We start from the raw sequence: 24013 nt of genomic DNA on the forward strand, positions 1-24013 counted from the left end.
ATGAAACCATAACACTAATGAAATACATCTTATTGACATTGCCACATGAATGTTCATGGACCTTCTTACTACCGCTTTCCAGAACTATGTCATAACTTAAATAGTCCTATACTGATAAATACTTTATATAGTCCTATACTAATAGTAAATGATCCGGTATGTACCACTATTAGGCAATTTCACTTTTTATGATCTCTTATGCAAGCAAGTGTCTAAACCACCTGACCCGCTGACAACAAGAGCACACAATGAGATCAGGTTTTTGGGTTAATCTGCCCCATAACTAACCGGCATCCCAGTACATTTATAGTATGATGATAAAGAAAATTAAATGAATGGAGAAAAATGAGATCTGTACCCAGTGACATCTTGAACATGCATAATAAACGCTATGTGTGTCTAGTGAAAGATTAAAGTGGTTTCCCACCCAGTGGCGGCTGGTGGGTAATTCCAATGGCGGTTCACAATATATACATTTTGAAAATGAAGTGTAGATTTACGACGTAATGAACAGGTTAAAATACATTTCCCTAAATTAACCCTAAAGACACCATCAACCATAACTGCCCCTAAATTAACCCTAAAGACCCCATTAACCATAACATCAGGGGACAGGAGGCTTCATGGCACATAAACCCCAAAAGGAAAAAAAATGTGCAAAATTCATCAAAAATCCATTTTAATCTTAATTAGATTAAAATGGATTTTTGATGAATTTTGCTATTGTTTTTCCTTTTGCGCTTGGAGGTTCAATTGCCCATGTGCTCCTATGGAGGAGCCTCCACTGCCCCGACACTTAAAAATGCAAAGAGACCCACAAAAAAAATAATGCTGGCAAGAATAGATAATTTTGTCCACAAATTTGTAAACTGTATGTCAACTGGAAAAAATAGAAAGCTGAAAAATAAACTATTAACTAATAAATAAATTACGTTTAAATAAATACCATTTACTGAACAGATATGGTGGTAATGCATAACCCCATCACTATATACTAAAGCAACTCACACAGAAGACCATTATACATATAATTATTTATTCATTACTAATTCTAAGGCATCTTAATATTCAATACAATCCACAAGAGATTTAGTGGAATAGATGTTCTTAAACTTGTTATTATTCCCTCTAGCCAGGGGAGCCAAGCTTTGGTTGCCGCAGTCCAAAGAAGAGAAGCCTCTCACATTCTTCAGGTCTAGTAGCAGCCTTGGTTGTTGTTGGTGGGGTAACTGTTTTACGCAAGATGTCATCAGCGAGGTTATTATACAAATGCCAATTTATGGCTCCTTCTGATGGTGGTGGGGAGATTAATGGTTCCTGCAATGGCTCTGCATCCTTTACTGCGCTCACAATATCTTTCTCTGCATGTTTTACTTCATTCCTGTTGACAACCAGCTCTTTTTGGACAGTAATAAGAGTATTCCAGGTGGTATTCTGCTCTTCCCGTAACTTTTCAAATTCGATTACAGCGCTCTGAGCCCTCTCATTCGAGATGTTTAATTCTGATTTTAAATTTTCTATCATCTCCACAGCGGCCTCGTGATCCGCTTTCAAATCGTTGTAATCTTTGGTTATAGCTAGGCTATACGAAGCTAGGTCTAAAAATGCCTCCGGTCCTGTCCCCATTTGTGTCACCACCATCTGTACCTCCACTGTCTGCGATTCCAGCAGCGTCTCCATGTTCTTTCCAGATTTAATCTCCCTTCTATATCTCTCAAGCTCCTCCATGTTTGCTTTCAATTCTTTCTGTTGTTCTTCAATAAACCGCTGTTGTTCCTGCAGTTGGGAAGTCAGTTGGTCGACTTCCCTCTTTAAAGATTCTGGATCAAGAGTAGGACCATCCTGCTCTCCCACATCAAAATATAACTTTTCCAGAAAACATTTGCTGCTTTTCAGCTCCTTTCGGCATCGTGGGCACGATACTTTCGGGCTAGTGCAGAACCACTGCATGATGCACTTCTGATGGAAAGTGTGCCCGCAACAAATCGCTGCCACGTCACAACTATTATCTAAGTAGTCCATGCAAATACTGCATGTTGCCCAAAGGGGCATGGCTGCAGCTTTTTGTAATCTCTCTACTCAAGTTATTCGCCTCTATTCACCTCTACACTGCAAAGAAAAATGTGCACACGGAACTCTTGGATCCCTGCTATGACTCTTCTCATGTTTCTGATGTCATACAGCAGCCATGACTGAGAAAGTTTAACCTCTAAACTGCTAGTGAGTGTTCATGTGATTGAGATGGCAGTTAAGGATTCTGTTTAAAAACATCGTGCAATGATGGATATTATTTTGTAATAAAGTGTGTCTGTTGTTGCAAAAATGACAAAGTGACATTGTTTTGTAGAGCATTCATTCCCTCTGACACATTGTGCTAGCCAATCAGTAAATTAAATATTTACATTAAATAGTTAAATAGTTGGCACCTATTTTTACTCACAACAGAAGGGTTAAATTGTCTGTGTTAACCCCTTAATGACCAGGACATTTTTACAATATAGAACCAGAGCATTTTTCTGTGTCTTTTGACCATTTCCCTCCTTTTTATTTAATGTACACACAGTATATATCAATCAAATGTTCATGGAAAACAAGTCAATTTCTACCTGTGCTAACAGGATTAGCTCCTGTACCATTGGAACATAGGAGGGATCAACAGCAATAAACAGATGTGGGAAAGGCTGAACTAGATGGATGAGTGTCTTTTTTCAGCCTATGCAACTACATATATGTAACAATGTAACTCTTGGGTTTTTCATTTTCCCTTTTGAATAATATTTCTCACTGTAGAATGAATATATAATGAATGTATAACCCTTTGCAGATTGATGGGCAGCAACAATGTCTTCACCTGTTGTCTCTGTAAGTCAAATTGTTATGTTATATACTACTTGTTGTGTCCTGTCCACTCATTGTACAGCGCTATGGAATTTGATGGCGCTATGTAAAACAATAAATAATAATAATTGCCGATGTCTTTCCTCCTTGGCATCCTCTGAATGCTCCAGACCAACAAACTGCTAAAACTTCAGCTCTTATAGGGTTGGTCACAATTATTATTATTATTATTATTATTATTATTATTATGTCCTCATATGTAAAAGCATAGAATTCAAAGAGCTTGTACTTTCTTTTACACACAACTGTACATAATAAACCCAGTCATCATTTTCACTATATGGTGCCGGAATTATTATTATACTTTATTTATAAAGCACTGACAGATTCCACAGCACTGTACAAAGAAAATAATACAGATAACGACAAGTACAATACAGCAATTGACATACAGATACAAGAGGAATGAGGGGCCCTGTTCCTCCAGGAACTTACAATCTAGGTGGATAAGGATGAGAAACAGGAGGTGAGGACTGCATGGTAGTGAATGATGTTAATGTAGGACGAGATAAGGGCTGTAAGTGGGTGAGAGGGAAGTGTGATGTTTATGTCAGCGGTAGGCTTCCCTGAAGAGAAAAGTTTTTAGGAGGGTAGAGTTGGTGAGAGTTGGACAGCACGGGGAAGAGAGTTCCAGAGGGTTGGTGCTGCGCGAGAGAAGTCCTGTAGGCGGGCATGGGAGGAGGTGATGAGTGAAGATGCGGGCTGGAGTATATTTGCTGATGAGGGAGGATAGGTAGACGGGAGTGGCGTTAGTGAGAGCTTTGTAGGATTTGTAGTTAGTATCATATTTGCTCGATTATAAGACAAGGTTTTTTCCAGAGCAAATGCTCTGAAAAATACCCCTCGTCTTATAATCGGGGTCGTCTTATAATCAGACCTCAACTAGGTCTGACTATGAGACTAAGATCCAGATCCCCATCAGCGATGCAGGGGACCTGGATCCTCCTGTCCCCCCCCCCCACTTACCGGTACTTCTGAGTCCCCGGTGCTTAGTCCCGGCAGCGTGTAGAGCTCTACGCGATTCGCACGGACCTTCCCCGGCTGTCAGAGTTCCGTGATCTCTTACAGCCGAGGAAGGTCTGCTCGATGGACGCAGACAACCCCTGCTGCTAGCCGCACCTACTCCCGGCTGCAGCGGAAGTTGTCTATGCGAATCACGTAGAACTCTACAAGCTGCCCGGACTACGCACCGGGGACTCAGAAGCTCCGGTAAGTTTGGAGGAGGGAGGGAGTGTTAAATGGGGGGCATAAGGCATTTCTGGAGGCAGAGTGCTCTGTGAAATGCCTTTTAACCCTCTATACGCCACCCTGCCTCCTGAAATTCCTTATACCTCCCTATATTCCACTCTGCCCCATAATATGCCTTTTAACCCCCTAAATGCCAGAGTGGCATATAGGGGTATAAGGCAATTCCGGAGGCAGAGTGGTACATAGGGGTCAAATGGCATATCATGGGACACAGTGGCATTTAGAGGGTTAAAAGGCATATCATGGGGCACAGTGGCATATAGGGGGTACAAGGCATTTCTGGGGCAGAGTGGCAAGCCAGGGGGAAGATGTGCATAACTGGGGGGGGGGGGCAGGTGGAAAAAAAAAAAGGAAATAAAAACAAAATATTTTTCTCAATCATAGCTTTTATTAAAAAAAATTGCTCACATAGTTTACATGAATTAACATTTACTAGTAAAACTTTTTTCCTATAGGGTCATCTTATATTCAGACTTTTTCTTTTTTTCATAAATTAATATTCAGATTTTGGGGGGTCGTCTTATAGTCGAGCAAATACGGTATTTTGAATTTAATTCTGCTATAGATGGGGAGCCAGTGGAGGGACCCGCAGAGAGGTGCGGCAGATGCAGTGCGTTGGGTGAGATAGAATAGTCTGGCAGATGCATTGAGGGCACATTGGAGAGGGAGGCCAGTAGGTAGGTTGTTGCAGTAGTCTAGATGGGAGATTACGAAGGAGCTGATTAGTTGTTTTTGCGGTGCTGGCAGTCAGGAATGGACGAATATTGGAAATGTTGCGTAGTTGGTTATGGCAGGATTTAGAGAGTGATTTGATGTGAGGGATAAAAGATAGGTTACTCCGAGGCAGCAGACTGGTGGTGATGGAGAGATAGTGGTACCTTCAACAGTGATAGAAAGGTCAGAATGGGGAATAGAGTTAGAGGGAGGGATTAGAAGCTCAGACATTTTTATCTTGAGGTGGTGAGAGGCCACCCAGGAAGAGATGCCCTTAGGCAGCTGCTGATCTGAGAGAGGACAAATGCAGAGAGATTGGGAGCAGAGATAGATTAGGTGATCAGCCCCCAGGTGTATCCCTATGTTCCATGCTGCGCCTTTTAAGTGCAGTCTGGTTAAATGGGCTCCTTGGCAACTGGGGACTGATCACCTAAGTGAGTGATCTATGTCGCAGTTGGACAGTAGAGAGACAACCGCCCCCCCCCCCCTGCCGGTCCTGCCCCCCTAATCCTAGGCCAGTGATGGCGAACCTATGACACGCGTAGCCATTTGGGGTGACACGCGCAGGATTTCCTGCGATTCATCCTCGGCTCCTGCACGGCCGCCGAGGATGAAAGAATCTGTGCTGGAGGACCCTCCAGCACAGATTCTTTCATCCTCGGCGGCCGTGCAGGAGCCGAGGATGAATCGCAGGAAATCCTGCGCGTGTCACCCCCCCAAAAAAAGGGGGGGGCGGGACGTGCAGTAGCGTACCTAGCGGGGGGCGGGACGGTGGAGGAGCAGGCTCGCAAGGGAGCGGTATCGGAGGTCTTTAACAGACCACCGGCTCCCTTGAGTGATTTTAAGCCGGTTCAAGGATCTCCCTTGAACCCGGCTTAAAATCACTCAAGGGAGCCGGAGGTCTGTTAAAGACCTCCGATACCGCTCCCTTGCGATCCGCGCGGCAACAGCTGTTGTGCGCCGGGGTTTGTTGTCAGATCCCTGCGCACAACACTGAAGCCGCGCCCACCGCTGTCCGTGCCCTCTGAACCCCGTGCCCTCGGAAGAAGAACTGAAGAAGAAGAGGAGCGAAGAGCAGGAAAAGGAGCTGTAAGGAGAAAAGAGGAAAGGTAGGAAAGCATACAGTGAGAGTGGATTGGTGTATGTGTGTGGATTGGTGAATGTGTGTGGATTGGTGTATGTGTGTGGATTGGTATGTGTGTGTGGATTGGTATGTGTGTGTGGATTGGTGTATGTGTGTGGATTGGTGTATGTGTGTGGATTGGTATATGTGTGGATTGGTATGTGTGTGGATTGGTATGTGTGTGGATTGGTATGTGTGTGGATTGGTATGTGTGTGTGGATTGGTATGTGTGTGTGGATTGGTGTATGTGTGTGGATTGGTGTATGTGTGTGGATTAGTATATGTGTGTGGATTGGTATGTGTGTGTGGATTGGTGTATGTGTGTGGATTGGTGTATGTGTGTGGATTGGTGTGTGTGTGGTTTGGTATGTGTGTGTGGATTGGTGTATGTGTGTGGATTGGTGTATGTGTGTGGATTGGTATGTGTGTGTGGATTGGTGTATGTGTGTGGATTGGTGTATGTGTGTGGATTGGTGTATGTGTGTGGATTAGTATATGTGTGTGGATTGGTATGTGTGTGGATTGGTGTATGTGTGTGGATTGGTGTATGTGTGTGGATTAGTATATGTGTGTGGATTGGTATGTGTGTGGATTGGTGTATGTGTGTGGATTAGTATATGTGTGTGGATTAGTATATGTGTGTGGATTGGTATGTGTGTGTGGATTGATGTGTGTGGATTGGTGTATGTGTGTGGATTGGTATATGTGTGTGGATTGGTATGTGTGTGTGGATTGGTATGTGTGTGGATTGGTATGTGTGTGGATTGGTAAATGCGGATTGGTGTATATGTGTGTGGGTTGGTATGCGTGTGGATTGGTATATATGTGTGGATTGGTATGCGTGTGGATTGGTGTGTGTGTGGATTGGTAAATGCGGATTGGTATGTGTGTGGATTGGTATGTGTGTGGATTAGTATATGTGTGTGGATTGGTATGTGTGTGGATTGGTATGTGTTTGTGGATTGGTATGTGTTTGTGGATTGGTATGTGTTTGTGGATTGGTATGCGTGTGGATTGGTATGTGTGGATTGGTAAGTGTGGATTGGTAAGTGTGTGAGAGTGATGGGTGTTATGCTGTACCATTTCCAATGTATTTTTCATTATATAATTATGCTCTAAAAGTACATCATAACTCCCATCACTCTAAACTGTTCCATACAGTGGCAGAGCTGGGAGACAGAGGCCTTGCACCCCCACCGCAGGATTCCTGAAAGGTAAGTAGTTACTAAGCAGGTATGTTAAATAATTTGTTTTTGGTTTATTAAATACAATTATATATTGCAATTATACATTTTTGTAGTTTAAACTATAAATTGCGCAAAATTATGTTTTTTTGTCGAAGTGACACACCACGCGAGTTATGCTCGATTTTTTGCCGATTTTTGACACACCACGCCAAAAAGGTTGCCCATCACTGTCCTAGGCGGTTTAGGCCAGTATACAGACCCACATGAAAAATAAAACTATTGTAAACAGATGTGTGGATATTGAAATAGTTGAATCGATAAGGCAATGGTTGAGTGACAAGAAAAATAAGGTTGTAGTTAATGTGTATATTCAGCAGAAGCTTTTTAACATGTTTATCACCGATATTACAGAAGGTGTTATAGGAAAGCCATGGCTTTTTGCAGCTGATTTAAAGATCTTCAGGCTAGTCATTCCTGGGGGGGGGGGGCAAGAGAAATAGCATTAGAAATAGCATTAGTAGCAAATAGAGGTGGTTCTGCCTTGTTAAGGATATCTGGTCAGACCTCACCTGGAGTACTGTGTACAGTTCTGGAGACCCCATCACCAGCTGCTCGCATGGACCTGTAGCTTCTGCATCCTCCTCAGGCCCAGTTTGGTGTCAGGAGTTAAAGGTCTGTACGAGCAAATCTATTGGTCTTCGGCAGGGGGCTCATCCGACATCAACCAATGAAGAGCAGCTGACCTTTATTGGTTGATGACAGAGTTGATGATAGAGTTGCGTGTACAGAACTTTAAAATCCTGGAGTCAAAGCTGCTGCATACTTAAAGGGACACTCAGCTGTGCATGTGATGGCCGCAGTGTCCCTGTATGAAATCCTGATAATCCCAAATTTCTTTTGTGTTCACTGCTGACAGCACAGTATCTTGGCAGTATATTTTGCCTTTGGATTTTTACATTTCTCCACAATAAACTTCCCCTGCCATGCTCTCTATCATTCTTTTTATTTACATTCATTGGGATTATTCCACCAGGAACACATATGTCTGCAAAAATAAAGAGATGATGAGCATGTTGGGAACATGTCTGCGCCAGCTTTAATTTTCTTTGCAGTCAAATATAAATGAAATAACCAGGGGCGTACATACAGTATTTGGCACTCGCGACGGAACCTATGTGGAGCACCCTTGACCAGTGGCGGCTGGTGGATAATACCAATGGGGGTTCACAATATATACATTTTGAACATGAAGTGTACATTTACGACGTAATGTACAGGTTGAAATACATTTCCCTAAAATAACCCTAAAGACTCCATTAACCATAACATCAGGGGACAGGAGGCTTCATGGCACATAAACCCCAAAGCGCAAAAGGAAAAAAAAATTTGCAAAAATCAACAAGAATCCATTTTAATCTAAATTAGATTAAAATGGATTTTTGATGAATTTTGCACATTTTTTTTCCTTTTGTGCTTGGGGGTTCAATGTGCTCCTATGGAGGAGCCTCCACTGCCCCTGACACTTAAAAATGTAAAGACACAAAAAAAGAATGTTGGCAAGAACAGATTATTTTGTCCACAAATTTGTAAGATGTATGTCAACTGGAAAAAATAAACTATTAACATAAATAAATTACGTTTAAATAAATACCATTTACTGAACAGATATGGTGATAATGCATAACCCCATCACTATATACTAAAGCAACTCACACAGAAGACGATTATACATTTAACTATTTATTTATTACTAATTCTAAATCATCTAAATATCCAATACAATCCACAAGAGATGTATTTCTTTCACTAGAATAGATGTTATTATTCCCTCTAGCCAGGGGAGCCAAGTTTTGGTTGCCGCAGTCCAGGTCTAGTAGTGGCCCTGGTTGTTGTTGGTGGGGTAACTGTTTTACGCAAGATGTCTTCAGCGAGGTTATTATACAAATGGAAATTTATGGCTCCTTCTGATGGTGGTTGGGAGATAAATGGTTCCTGCAAGGGCTCTGCTTCCTTTACTACACGAACAATATCTTTCTCTGCATGTTTTACATCATTCCTGTTGACAGCCAGCTCTTTTTGGATGGTAATGAGAGTATTCCAGGTGGTATTCTGCTCTTCTCGTAACTTTTCAAATTCTATTACAGCGCTCTGAGCCCTTTCATTCGAGATGTTTAATTCAGATTTTAAATTTTCTATCATCTCCACAGAGGCCTTGTGATCCGCTTTCAAATCGTTGTAATCTTTCGTTATAGCTAGGCTATACGAAGCTAGGTCTAAAAATGCCTCCGGTCCTGTCCCCATTTGCGTCACCACCATCTGTACCTCCACTGTCTGCGATTCCAGCAGCGTCTCCATGTTCTTTCCAGATGTAATCTCCTTTCTATATCTCTCAAGCTCCTCCATGTTTGCTTCCAATTCTCTCTGCTGTTGTTCAATGCGCTGCTGTTGTTCCTGCAGTTGGGAAGTCAGTTGGTCGACTTCCCTCTTTAAAGATTCTGGGTCAAGAGTAGGACCATCCTGCTCTCCCACATCAAAATATAACTTTTCCAGAAAACATTTGCTGCTTTTCAGCTCCTTTCTGCACCGTGGGCACGACACTTTGGGGCTAGTGCAGAACCACTGCATGATGCACTTCTGATGGAAAGTGTGCCCGCAACAAATCGCTGCCACGTCACAGCTGTTATCTAAAAAGTCCATGCAAATACTGCATGTTGCCCAAAGGGGCATGGCTGCAGCTTTCTGTAATCTCTCTAATTACGTTATTTGCCTCTCTTCACCTCTGCACTGTGAAGAAAAATGTGCACACGGAACTCTTGGATCACTGCTATGACTCTCCTCATGTTTCTGATGTCATAGAGCAGCCATGACTGAGAAAGTTTAACCTCTAAACTGCTAGTGAGTGTTCATGTGATTGAGATGGCATTTAAGGATTCTGTTTAAAGACATGGATATTATTTTGTATTGAAGTGTGTCTGTTGTTGCAAAAATGACAAAGTGACATTGTTTTGTAGAGCATCAATTCCCACTGACACATTGTGCAAGCCAATCAGTAAATTAAATATTTACATTAAATATAAAATGTTGTGTAAGGCTGAACTTGATGGATGAGTGTCTTTTTTCAGCCTATGTAACTACATATATGTAACAATGTAACTCTTGGGCTATTTCATTTTCCCTTTTGAATAATATTTCTCACTGTAGAATGAATATATAATGAATGAATAACCCTTTGCAGATTGATGGGCAGCAACAATTGCTTCACCTGTTGTCCCTGTAAGTCAAATTGTTATGTTACATACTACTTGTTGTGTCCTGTCCACCCATTGTACAGCGCTATGTAAAACAATAAATAATAATAATAATATCTGATGTCTTTCCTCCTTGGCATTGTGTAAACACACACCTGAACGCTCCAGACCAGCAAACTGCTAAAACTTCAGCTCTTATAGGGTTGGTCACAATTATTATTATTATTATTATTATTATTATTATTATGTCCTCATATGTAAAAGCATAGAATTCAAAGAGCTTGTACTTTCTTTTACACACAACTGTACATAATAAACCCGGTCATCATTTTCACTAAATAGCGCCGGGATAATTATTATTATTATTATTATACTTTAGTTATAAAGCACTGACAGATTCCGCAGCGCTGTACAAAGAAAATAATACAGATAATGACAAGTACAATACAGCAATTGACCCTGACCTAAATTAACCCTGACCACCCCATCAACCATAACTGTCCCTAAATTGACCCTGAATACCCCATTAACCATTACTGCCCCTCAATTAACCCCCACCTCCCCTAACTTTCAGCAGCCCAAATAATAATGTTATACTTACTGTTAGATTGCTGAGCAGTGTAAATGCTATAAGGAAAGGGGCGGTTCAGAACATTGTAAGCCCCGCCTCCCCACTCGCATCAGTCACTGAGGAGGGTGGGGAGACTCCGGGCTGGGAGCTCCTCCCCCACTCGCACTGCCTTTACTGTGCGAACAGAGATCAAAAGGGTGACTCAGTCAGCGCTTTCGCAAGCGTGGCAGCAATTGAGCCAAATAGGGTCTTTCTTCCTATCGCACGTGCGATAGACACAGGCAGGCTACATCAGGGGACAGGAGGCTTCATGGCACGAAATACCCCAAAGCTCAAAGGGGAAAAAAAAACTAGCAAAATTCATCAAAAATCCATTTTAATATAAATTAGATTAAAAATTTTCCTTTTGCGCTTGGGGGTTCACGTGCGCATTTGCTCCTATGGAGGAGCCGCCACTGTTTCCACCCCACCTCCAAGGAAGTCAGCCACTTAAAGAAGGCAACGCTTATTAATTAATTAAATATTTCCACAAAAATTTGCCCACCGTAACAGGGCTACCTCATTCAGAAAACATTATTATTATTGAAGACACATAATTACCAATTTAACCAAGTCGGCCTGGAGATAGGTGATATCTTGCAATATGTGTTTCAAAGAATACGGGGGGGGGGAGAATACAGTATAATAAATATTATCTGTCATTAATAATTAAATGCTTCTATTTTTACCTCTATATAATCGTTTATAGAAAACATTGAATGTACCAACTAATCTAACTGAAAAACAGGAATTGTAAGCTACTTAATATTGCAGATCCGCGTCTAAACAATAGTCAAACCACGAGATTAAGAAGTGTTCTTGGAAAAAACAAGTCACATGATGTGCAGGGCTTTCAGCTGCCAGCGTTTAGCTACAAAACCAGCACACCCGAGTTTCTAAACATCAAATAAACATCTGGGCATTTCGGTCTGGGCTTTCTTTCACCATTCTGATGGCTTCTGTTCTGCGCTTAGTTAGATATGCTGCAGAGTGTGCAGTGGCGTATAGATAGGGGCCCCTAGTTGCATGTCCTGATCCTAGAGGTCCAAATCAGAAACAAGGATATCAGTGTCTCCAACCAGGCAGACCTCTCTTCTCCTGCTCCCAGCATGCCTTCTATGAATTATTTTAAAAAGGTATTCAGAAAATAACATGCTCTTGCCTACATTGTACAAGGATGATTAGTGGATGATAAGGAGAGAGAAGGACTTCTGATTCATCCGGTAGGACAATAAGCCTTGTTTGTAGGCCTATGGTGATGTATATTATAGAGGTCCTGATTTTTACAAAGCTACCAGACTTGCACAGCATACATACTGCATATACGCAGGAAGGCTTTTGTAAGCTGTGAAGGTTTGTGTGCCGTCAATGAGATGCATTCTTTCACAGCTTCTGTTTTTTCAATAGTGCTCTAATTTAGAACAAATACATGCTGACAAAGATAATTTACAATTACATCAATCGTGAAATGTCCTGTATAATCATGCTAATTTTTTTAAAGTTAAAAAACTGTGTACAGATGAGCAAGGCTGATATTGCATCTCCAACTGGTAGCGTATTGGGCTGTATTTACTAAACCAGGAAACTGCAGGAAAACTCTGAATAAATAGGGGGATCATTTCCACGAAATCATCCAATAGATTGCATGGCCGGCTCATACCATCTTGCAGGATAACCTCTTGGCCCTTCTTATTCAGTGCTTATGCCAACTCCCAGTTTGGGGGAACATTGGGCATGTGTGGTATACACAACAATTAACCTGGCATATACAGGCTATCATTGTGAGCTGCATATATCATGTTTCCACATTAACGTTGATGCCTATGGTATACGACGGTGGGATGAAATGCTTAATTAAATATACATCATTGTGCAGGGAACTTAAATCCCTTTTCTGTGTTTAACTAAAAACCCATTTGTCTCGATTTTAATTAAAACCATTCAAACTGAACTAAATGTCTCTTGCACAGCAGTATACTAGGTGGTTTTATGAATTCCAGCCAAAGGAGGTTACAGAGGTGAATATAATTATCCTGTCTTAATGGATTCCATGAAAGGCAATTTTAGACATTCATTTCAACAATCCATCTGCTGTGTTTTGGCATTAGGTATTCTACATCTGTTAAGAATTCAAGATTTTTATGTACATTTATTAGATGAAAAAGCTGAGATTCCGTTTTAATGAGAATACAGGAACTAAAACATAATTTTATCCATACTGATTTATTTTAAAATACTCTAGCCGAACCCTTTGTGTAATTTATTACAACACAAGTGATAACATTTTAACCAATTTAATTACACACCCATACAAGTACCAGCAGTGAAATTTGCTAACTGTTAATATGGTTTTCAATGGTTCAATATTGCAAAAGTCATCATACATTCGGCATATTTAAGAAAATAGTTCAACATCAACATCAGATATGATGCCCCACAACTTATATTTCTTCAACCACCATAACTAAGGGTCATTTCTTTGTTGGGCCCAGCCATACTATCAGACTTGAGATATTACAATAAGCAAAGAACTGTAAGAGTAGAGTAGGAGGTCCTCATCTGCCATCATATTCCAAGATCATATTCCAAGATTCTGTGTTTCCAGTTTGTATAAATAGTTTGAATTACGGCCATGTCTATAAAGACATTTGGAGAAACTGTTGTCCACAGTGGTGAATGTTGTGCAACCAGGCTCAACTTCCATTTATTTCTCCAAGCTTAGCATTTTTGATCCATAATTATAGATGCGTTTACAGAACCCTACGCTCTTCTAAGATAGTAAACATATGAATAATAAATGGAGAATTATTTTTGGTAGCATTGTTTTCTAACCAAAACCTTTTATTCTTTTTCTTAACGACTGCAGCCTCCTAAACTCAACCATAAAAGTGTGTTTGGAACATGCGTTCCTTCACAGAGCTAAAATGCATACTTCAAGATAAATAAACTCATCTATCTTCAGTGATTACTATTTTAATAGAAATATTTGATTCACTATCTCTTGCTTAGGAGTGAAAAGCAACATGGACAAAATTATGAAGGAATTACTAAAACTCCATTCTAGATTGTAAGCTCTTTTGAGCAGGTCACTCCTTACCTGTTGTTTCTGTAAGTTAAATTATTATGTACAATGTTTACTCATTGTACAGTGCTGGGAATATATGGTACTATATATAAAACAATTATTAATAATAACAACAAAATTTTGGCCTATTTTTTTTTGGGGGGGGGTGGAGTTGCGAGGTACAAAACCAAATCACCACAATGTACTGGGAACTTTTATTTCATTTCATTTTCAAAATGCAAAGGTGTGATTGGGGTCAGTGGCGCAGCAGTTTACACAAGTGCACATTGAAGGGTAAGTGGCATTTAAGCCAGCAAGAGCCTATGCCTGCTTACTCAACATTTGACCATTTATCTAAAGGTCTTCATAAATTTACAACCAAGATAAAATTAGTAGTTAAATATAAATACCAAAAATGCTGAAATGACTAGTATGATTTTAATTAAAAACTGTAATAAATGTACCTACCTGATATAGTGAGAACAGATGGAGAAACTTCTGGAATGTCATTGACTCTCCTGCTGTTTTGGAACCAGTAAATCACCACTGGTTCTGGAGGGCCAACAGCTTCACAGGTCAGATTGAATGGCATGTTTCTGAAGACATTTAACTTTTCTGGCTGGTGAATAAAATGCGGTAAACCTACATGAAAAAGAAGACACTGAATTAAAATATGTATGCATCAGGGTTTTAACATTTAAAGAACCCTTACAGGTGCCAAATGACTGAGCAGCACAACATACTGCAGGGTATTTGAAGAGTGAATCAACATTTTATTAACAGTAAATGCATCATAACACATCATAAATTAATTGGGGCCTCAATCCATAGCCATGGTAATGACCATCTACTAAAGATCTAATAATGGTATATGCATGCGTTATCTTCTAGAACCCTCGTGATAATTTTTTCAGAATTCCCTTGGAGCTATATACCGCGATGATGATCCATATCTAAACCCCTGTCCATGGTACTGACACATAACTGCAATGATCTGTCTATAATTAAGATGGTTTAAGAAAATGAAGATTGCACGCTAAAATCATACTTAAAGTAAGCAATTCAACTCACAGGGTACAAAGACCCCCCCCCCAAAAGGCCACTCTTTATACCTGTCTGTGCATGATGCTTATTTTAGCTTTCTACAATGCATGCCATTTCTGTCATGTCTTATGGATTGTAGATAATGTTTTTTATGGTCTGGACTGTAAAAATGTATCCACTTAAATAGTTTTCTATTTATTTCTCTCCTCTCTTTCCCTCCTCACCTGTTGTAAGTCAAATTGTTATGTTACATACTACTTGTTTTGTCCTGTCTACCCATTGTGCAGCACTATGGAATTTGATGGTGCTATATAAAACAATAAATAATAATAATAATAATTTCAATGTAGTTTTTTCTTAGTGGTTGTAATCTAGATTTCATGATCACCATTTTGGGGACTGAAAGAAGTTGAATCACAAACCATGGGTTTTAAACCAACCTAAAAACTATTTAAAGGTTAGACGGATAATTGCATCAAGGCCAAGAGCTCTAACGGACATAAACTACCTAGTAAGTATACGTCCGTGTCACTTTCAACCATCCACAGTCACTGCATTGTGATGGTAGAGGGAAGGCCTGTCTCCTATACAAATTACAATTAATTACAAATAAAAAGGTGTTGTTTAAGTCTACAGTGCTCCATCTCCCAGCAATCATAGGGTTAATGAAATTGTTTGCTATCTTGTGCCGATATTGACTTACTACACCAATGCTATATCTAGTTTTTACTGAGACCTGCGTCTAATGCACTTCTGCTTTACTCATGGGTTGCGTAACTGACATGATTTGCGATTTCTATGGTTCTTAAAGATTTGGTTCTTACCTTCAACTTGAATATAGATAGGATCTGAAACAATTTCTTCTTCCTCGACTTTTAATTTACAGATATATGTCCCATTATCAGACCGTTGTACACCTGAAATGCTTACAAGAAAGAATTGTACAAATATTAGGCTTTAAAAACAGACCATTCGTTGCTAACACTTTTTTCAGTTCTTGAGTCATGTACACCCATGCAATCTAAGGATGTTAGAACTGACTCGTCAGTCTTACATCTTACTGTTGTCGGCCCCAATTGACAAAAAGGTCTACCTACGTTCCACTCTTTGCTAGGTTAAGACTACTTTTTAAACTTTCCAACAGAACTACGTCATACCCCCCAATGTGCGCTTTTGAATTGCTTTAATGAAAATGTCTTACATCCAAGAAGACGTCATAGATATCACCTCTAAATCTGGGATTTCAAATGACTGGATTGAAATGCGTTCTGAAGAAGCCAACAGTTTTCCATCCTTCCACCAGGTTATCTGCTCTCCATTGTCCACATTAGGAACAACAATGGAACAATTGAATTTGCCATCTTTATGTTCTGAGAGAACAATGTTTCTCACTGTGGGGTTGAACTTTATTTTCTTGGTCTGTCTGGGTGATTGTGCATCTCTTCTTGCATCTATGTGAAGAGTATCCTTTTTTATGATATTTGGATCTCTTTGAAGATATCCTGTCTCTGACAAAAAAAATGTGATGAAAGACATTGTGAAGATACATGTAGAACCTTAGTTTCATTGGGTATGTGGTAAGAAATGACAGCAATAATTCAATGATCTAAAACCTAGAGGTCTACATAAAATGAAGAATGTATTCTAAAATCATAAGCACAAGCAAACAATTCAACTCCGAGAGTACTCCGAAAATTCCTAAAACAACCAAAGGGATCAAATGTGCTATATACACGAATATTTTATAATCTGTCCACTGTGCACTTTCCCCAAGGCTGTATCATGGACGGCACCTAGAGGGCGGCATTTTACAGAGGGCGGCATAAAAAGCCGCCTCCACCTGCCTGCTGATTAATTTGTGCGCCCCTCCAGAGACGGGGAATCTCCGTATCCTGCTCTCTTGTGACGCGGGCACTGGCTACTGATGCTGAGCACTGGGATATTATGTCATGTCCTGGTGCTTAGCACTTAAGCCACGCCAACCCCCTTAGATAGCAGAAGAGGAGTAGGGCTGCAAGAAAGGAGACAGGAATGTGTGAAAGGTAGAAAGACATTGTGAAAGTGTGAGAAAGCATGTGTAAATGTGCGAGAGAATGTGATGGGCGTTATGTCATTATCATGGGAGTTATGGCATTATCCCTGTCTGACTCAGTATACAGTGATGGGAGTTAAGGTGTACCACCATTAATGTCTGGTTTAGTATATAATAATGGGAGTTAAGGTGTACCACAATCAGTGCCTGGCTCAGTATATATTGGACATAAATATAGCCTTAATGAAGTAATTGATCAATTTGCATAAATTGAGGATCCAAGGCAGATGATATAAATCAATTTACCTTTGCAGAATAGACAAAGATGGCTCTGTTAAGCTGTCTGGGGACAGAGATAGCACTGTTAAGCTATTAGGGAGCAAACATCTCAGAGATAAGCTGTCTGGGGACCAAGATGGCACAGTTAAGCTGTTTGGGGACAAGGATGGCACTGATAAACTGTTTGTGGACAAAATAGAATTAGCAAGTGACAAGCTGTTTGGGGGCAAAATGGCACTTACTGCCACCTATGCACATTGCTATCTGCAAGCTGGATTGAGTTTAAACTATGTATGTTTACATACACTGTCTAAACAGGCAAGAATTGAGCTACAGACACCTGTTACCTGTAACTTGGAAGCTGCAGCTCAATCTTGAATGAGAACTTAATGTCAAGTGACTCTGCCTCTTTTTGGCTCTGCCCCTGCAGGGGTTAAACTTAATTTTCTTGGTCTGACTGTTGATTGTGCATCACTTCTTGCATCTTATGTAAAAAAAAAGGTTCTTTTTTTATTATAACTGAATCTCTTGGAAGTTATCCTGTCTCTGACACAAATGATGATGACAGAGATTCTGAAGATGCATGAAGAACCTTAATTTCATTTGGTATGTGGTAAGAAGGGATAGGTAAGATTCAATGACTGTCCACTGTGCACTTTCCCCAGGTAAGCCATTGCTCCATAATAAGATCAAAGAAAAACTTAAGTTTGGTGGATACGGCCAGTAGTGTGAGTTTTCACGTTTGTCGATGTTTGTTTTTATGTCTTTTTTATCCCTGTGTTATTTTTTTTCTTTTGCAGCTAATAATATGTATCAAACAATAGACTTGAATTTGTAACAAATAACAATTACAATTACAATTATGAAATGAATTATGAGTAAAAACACAGATTTAACAGCAGACGGCATATATATGATTTTATGCTATGTAGCATTTAATTTTGTTTTCTCTTTTATAACTGGTATCATATAGAAAGTGAATCCATGTGATTTGGAGTGCATTACTAAGAAATAATGTGTCCTACATTCATGTCTTGGTATTTGAATGGTTTAATTGCTAATGATATTTATTTTAGTGCATTTAATTTCTTTAGATGTGGAATGTTTTTTAATCCCACTAATGTTTTGCACATCTCATTGAATCATTTAGTAAAACTAGTTTTCTATGACTTTCAATAAAGCTATGCTAGGGTTCTTGAATCCACCATGCCTATTTAGGAATTAGTCGGGACCTGAATTACAATACATCCATCTAGAGATGTAATGCTACATCTTCTTCTATAATCGGCCCAATAAAGGGTAGCACCTATTGCTACCCTTTATCTTTTTTTTCTTAACAGTACATGCATTTTCAACCATTAACACCAATAAAGGGTTAGAGACAGGTCATTGAACTGAGCCTCATACCTCTAAACTGTTTAATCAAAGTAATCTCAATAATCATAAAGAATTGAGAAATACTCCTGTCTATCACTGTTTGCTTTTGAGAAAGATTATGATCCAGTGGTTGAGTGATGCAAATGAATGGAATGTATATGAATTCTAGACATGTTCTTACCGTCTATCTGAACGTATATAGGGTCCGAAACGACTTCTTCTCCCTCAGCAGTTAATTTACAGTGGTATGTCCCATTATCATAATGTTGCACATCTGCAATACTAGTGAGAAACAGTTTGTAATATTAGTTACCATCACATATGGAGTAAAATGATCCACTTATTTGTCTTGCCTATGTTGGCAGTTCACTTCTTGGTACGTAACATTTAGCTTAAAAATGAGCATAAATAAGACTGCACATATCCTCTTTGATGTTTGCGTACTTCCCTTAATTCCTTTATATGGAAGTTATTTTAAAATTCATTAACATTAAAAATATTTACATACATGAAAATAGTTTTTACATGGATCATCAGGTATAGTAAGTTTTCATCTGACTAACCACTCGGTTTATACTTTGCAGTTTCTTTTCTATCTGGCAACTGAAATTATGTTTAAATAAGCCCTTAAAATAGGGATGATGAAATGTCAGGTATAGAAACCAATGCAATATGACAGGTCCACATTAAGCACCTGTGCATGGACTATTATGGGCTGAGGTTTCGAGAAAGAAACTAAAAAAATGGCCACAAATCTTACCTACAGTAAGACATCAGAGTGGTCACATCACCATTTTGGATATGAAATGACTGTAATGAAATGCGCTCCGAAGAGGACAGCAACTTTCCATCCTTCCACCAGGTTATCTGGTCTTTGTAATCCAAATTAGGAACCACCAAAGAACAATTGAACGTTACATCCTTATGATGAGAGAGTGAGATATTCTGTACTGTGCCATTAAACTTGATTCTCTGGGTCTGGTCTGTTTCTAGCACATCTGGATCACCTCTTACATCTATGTCAAAACGTCCTTGTTCATAACCATTAAAGTTCTCAGAAGATCTCCTTGCCGTGAGAACTGCTGATGACAGAGATGGAGGAGGTACATGAAGACCTTCACCGTCAACTGGAGTGTGGCTGTTTTCTGCATACAGTAAAGAAATCACAGCTGTTACTTCTCTACTAACAGTACTAATATTCCAATGTAAATAACATGAATTGTGATTTCTCCTATACGTTATTGTTTAGAAACATATTGAATTATACTATGATTCCTGAAGAAGAGACCTAGATAGTCTCAAAAGCTTGTAATCTATTAAACTTCAGCTAGCCAATAAAGGTATAATTTTTTTTACCAAACAAAATTGTTTTCGGTTATATATATATATATATATATATATTGGATGATTTAATATGCAGTATTCAGTGGTGATGAGATTAAAAAACATTAACTATGCATGTACAGGGCCAAGCCCAGTGAGGTTCTTTGAGCCTGCTTGGTCCTTGCCAATGTATGGATAATCTCACCACTCTTCTGCTTCTGACCACGCTTACTGAGAAACAATTACAAAAAGTTGGAACTCCAATCATCACCATTACAAACCGTAATTCTGTGGATAAACGCAGCACCCAAATGTGGTAAGTTTTGGACAAGGCATTTTAAAGGAGTATATGAAGTGGGGGTTCCTTTTTAAATAGGACCTCGATTTACAAAATATATATTACCAAGAAACAGGCCCATCCATTGGTTTCTACAAACAATAGAAAATATATTACTCTGTTTATTAAATGTAAAAATGAAGAAAAAAAAAAGAATTATAATTATCATCAACCTTTGATCTACTGCTTACAATTGACTGTTCACTATTGTGAATATGTTTTACTTCCTTAAGGTTGAACTGAAACTTAAAGCAAACTTTGTAGGACATGTTAACTTACATTTCAAGGCAAACTACACCCACAATGCAAAGTAACAAGGGTTTTTTTTTTACAGGACAAGAGCATTTTATTAAAAATAATATGAAATCGCCTCCAACTTTCATGTGTCCAATATGGCTATTCAATGTATTTTTTAATTTGCTAATAGAAATAAAAAAACTTTGCAATGTTCCTTTAAATATTTTCAAGCTTTTTAAAAGACTGGTTACATCCAGAAAACTAGGACTCTAGATTCAAGTTGTTTGGGGGATAGGTTCCCTTTAAATAAAAAAAAAATCTAAAAAAAAAAGTATATAAACTAGAATAAGTGGCTCCACCTGGCAAACTTCCCAGGCACCTTGTTAACCTTTGAGATTTCTGCAGAGACGTAATCAACAAACAATGAATAAAGATGTAATAAAGGCTAAAACACATATCAGAACTATCTTGGACTGTAAAAGGACACAGGTCTAAGGGTTTTGTTTCTGTTTTTAAAATGCCCCGTCATTTAAAATTACACAATCTACACATTAATAAATAGAACACGAAGATGTTTTAAATGTCTTTAAATGACTTTGACTGTTTTTAAACAATGCTTCAATGTGTGAAAGCCGTTAAAAAAAGATTAAAAAAAAATAATAATGACATTTAGGCAGTTTTTTAAGCTCTACTTATTGATGTGGCAGGTGGCCACCCAAAGACTCTTCTGGCTTTGGTGGCCAAGATAGACAACAGACCATACAGAACCATGAGACTTATCCAGCTCTTGCAAACGCAAAAGAAAAAATAGAAAAATAAAAACATTGTGATCATACTAATCTCTAAACAATATTACAATGCTGCAACAATATGTCCATTAATTAAAGGTTGCGCAATCACGCCATATCCAAAATGCGCTCTACGTATAAAGAAATATTGGGGTTTTCGTGGGCAAAGTACCTGACATTTTGAACTGCCATATCTGAACAGACAGTGTTGCTTCCTCAATAGATCTCTATATAGGATAGGAATTCTGTTCCACTGGCAAGTAGTTGTCATAGAAACCGAAAAGGCTTCTTAAACCTCCAGATACCGTAATACAAAATAACGTATTGAACTTTAACATATTGTTGCCATTCTTATTGTCTTTCAATCTGTGTAATCTGGAAAGATTTAGGTACAAAGTCTGTGGAAGCTTGAAAAACTAGCATATCTATTCGATTTCCAGTCCCCGCACCACAACCTTACAGCTGCCTGAACCAACCAACAACAATCAGCAACTTAACAACAGGGGAGACCTCACTTACTGGAGATGAACTATGATAACATAGCGGCTCCCATTGTCTACACATAGGGTAGGTATGAATAATATTAATATATTCAATAAAAAAAATCATTACTTTATTTCATTTACTGACCCGTTAAATGTAGGATTTATAAAAAGTTGTCCCGTTTCATTTCTAACAATATTATACTGTTGGGTATATATAATTAATAAATATATCCAGTGGCTGCAGGAAATGTCTGTGATGGAGGTACTTATGACAATATAATTGGCTATACGACAATAAGGTACATAACATTTCAGTCTTGACTCGATCCTTTGCTTGCTTGATCAAAGACTTTCTACCTGTGCAGATCTACCGGTACTGGGATGTTGAGCAATATTAGAATAGAAAAATACATAATTGCACTTTAATTGGTTTTAAAAAAAGGAAAACATGACATCATTGTGAGTGTTGGGGGTGAGCTCATGATAATTTAGGGAGCATTCTTCACAGTGAAAAATAGGGCCTGTAGGCTAAAATGTATGCATCTTCTCTCTTCTTTCTTTAATAAACAGGCACTAAAGAATGACCCCTTGTATAGTGCTGCGGAATATGATGGTGCAATATAAGTCACTTAATAATAACAACAAACTAAATGCCCCTACTTCTCTAACCGACATTACAGAAAGCCAACAGATTGCATGCTTCCCGTATTAGTGCACCTTGCCTTGTACATTTATGAAACCAATCTCCACGGATCATAATGTGATAATTAGAAATATTCATATACTCTTACAATGGGTTCTTTTTAGCTCATGGCACTCAAAAAGTTGTAGAATATTCAGCAGCAAATAAAAAATATTTTTAGTTTGAATTAAAGTTGGTATAGAAATGTAATTATCAAAAACATCATATACATATATAAAGTTGGAGAACTCATATTTAAAATATTCGCACAGTTTTGCAAAAAAAAAAAAAGTTTCCTAGCACACCGCTTATTTATGCTTACACTGAATATATCTGGGTATTTTATGTCATAAAGTATAACGTAATTCAAACAGTCTCCACCATACTACAAAAGCTGTGGTGGGTGACCCCAGCTCTTTTTACTTAGACTGACCCTTGTTGAATACAATAAAAAGCCTTCCAAGTCCTTTAAACATCACACAACATGGTTACCAGGGTGCTGTGAATATCTTAACACACGCAGAATAGTAGAGACCATTCAGCTAGTTAAAACTCCCAAAAGGCAAACCAGCTGTATAGTCTTCCATAAGGTCCTTCAAAGGTAAGAGCACATCTGGAAAACATATTCACTGTTTAGGCATGTGGTATTAGTCTTACCTCCCCCACAGAGCAGAGGGTACACCAGCAAGATGAAGAGTTTGCTCCACAGGTCTGGACACTGAGTGGAACCCCAATACATGGCTTCCAGAGGGTGAAAGCAGTCACACAATTACACAGATCACACAGACCAGGACTGGTCCTACACTGACCACACACTGTTCAGCAGTACAAGAGACAGGAAAAAACTGCAGATCACACAAGTGAAAATAACTCACATTCCACCAGGGACCACAAGCCCCTCACACAGACCAAAATCACAAGAGTATACAAAACAAAAGTCCAACTGACACAAAGTACAACACAAATGTTACACAAGGGGTTCAGATCACACACACACAGGGAATCTATGAGTACTCACTGTAAACAGGGTACACTATCTACGCCGATATACCAGCCCCACAGCACACTGACACAACATATACACAGAATGATACACAATTACTGAATGCATAAGAGCAATAAAACTCTGTGATGGATCGCTGATTCTCATCAAGCAAACAATCCTACAGGTTTACACACGACAAACTCCAGCAAAAGTAACACTAAAAGGCAGATCAGCTGCTGATCATAACAGGCAGTAATCAGTGCTCATGGACAACCTCTAATAACACAACAAAGTCACATAACAATGCAAGCTAAATAAAAAGAAAACACCCCGATGTCTTATCTGATCCTGC

The 24013-nt window shown here is 39.1% G+C and overlaps 1 protein-coding gene across 2 annotated transcripts in view; it reads right to left on the reverse strand.

Moving 5' to 3' along the window:
- Positions 1-23811, reverse strand: part of MERTK (MER proto-oncogene, tyrosine kinase) — a 64943-nt gene extending 41132 nt beyond the window's left edge. For both annotated transcript variants that reach the window (XM_053458821.1, XM_053458819.1), the window contains exons 1-6: positions 23334-23811; positions 19585-19969; positions 19006-19106; positions 16338-16644; positions 15961-16061; positions 14561-14734 (exon numbers count right to left, since the gene is read on the reverse strand). In XM_053458821.1, the coding sequence (XP_053314796.1) occupies positions 14561-14734; positions 15961-16061; positions 16338-16644; positions 19006-19106; positions 19585-19969; positions 23334-23415 (1150 nt within the window). In that variant the 5' untranslated portion in view covers positions 23416-23811. The remainder of the gene's footprint in view (positions 1-14560; positions 14735-15960; positions 16062-16337; positions 16645-19005; positions 19107-19584; positions 19970-23333) is intronic.
- Between the last annotated feature and the right edge of the window lie 202 nt (positions 23812-24013).

The sequence above is a fragment of the Spea bombifrons genome, chromosome 3 (genome assembly GCF_027358695.1).
Source record: "Spea bombifrons isolate aSpeBom1 chromosome 3, aSpeBom1.2.pri, whole genome shotgun sequence".
NCBI lineage: Eukaryota > Metazoa > Chordata > Amphibia > Anura > Pelobatidae > Spea > Spea bombifrons.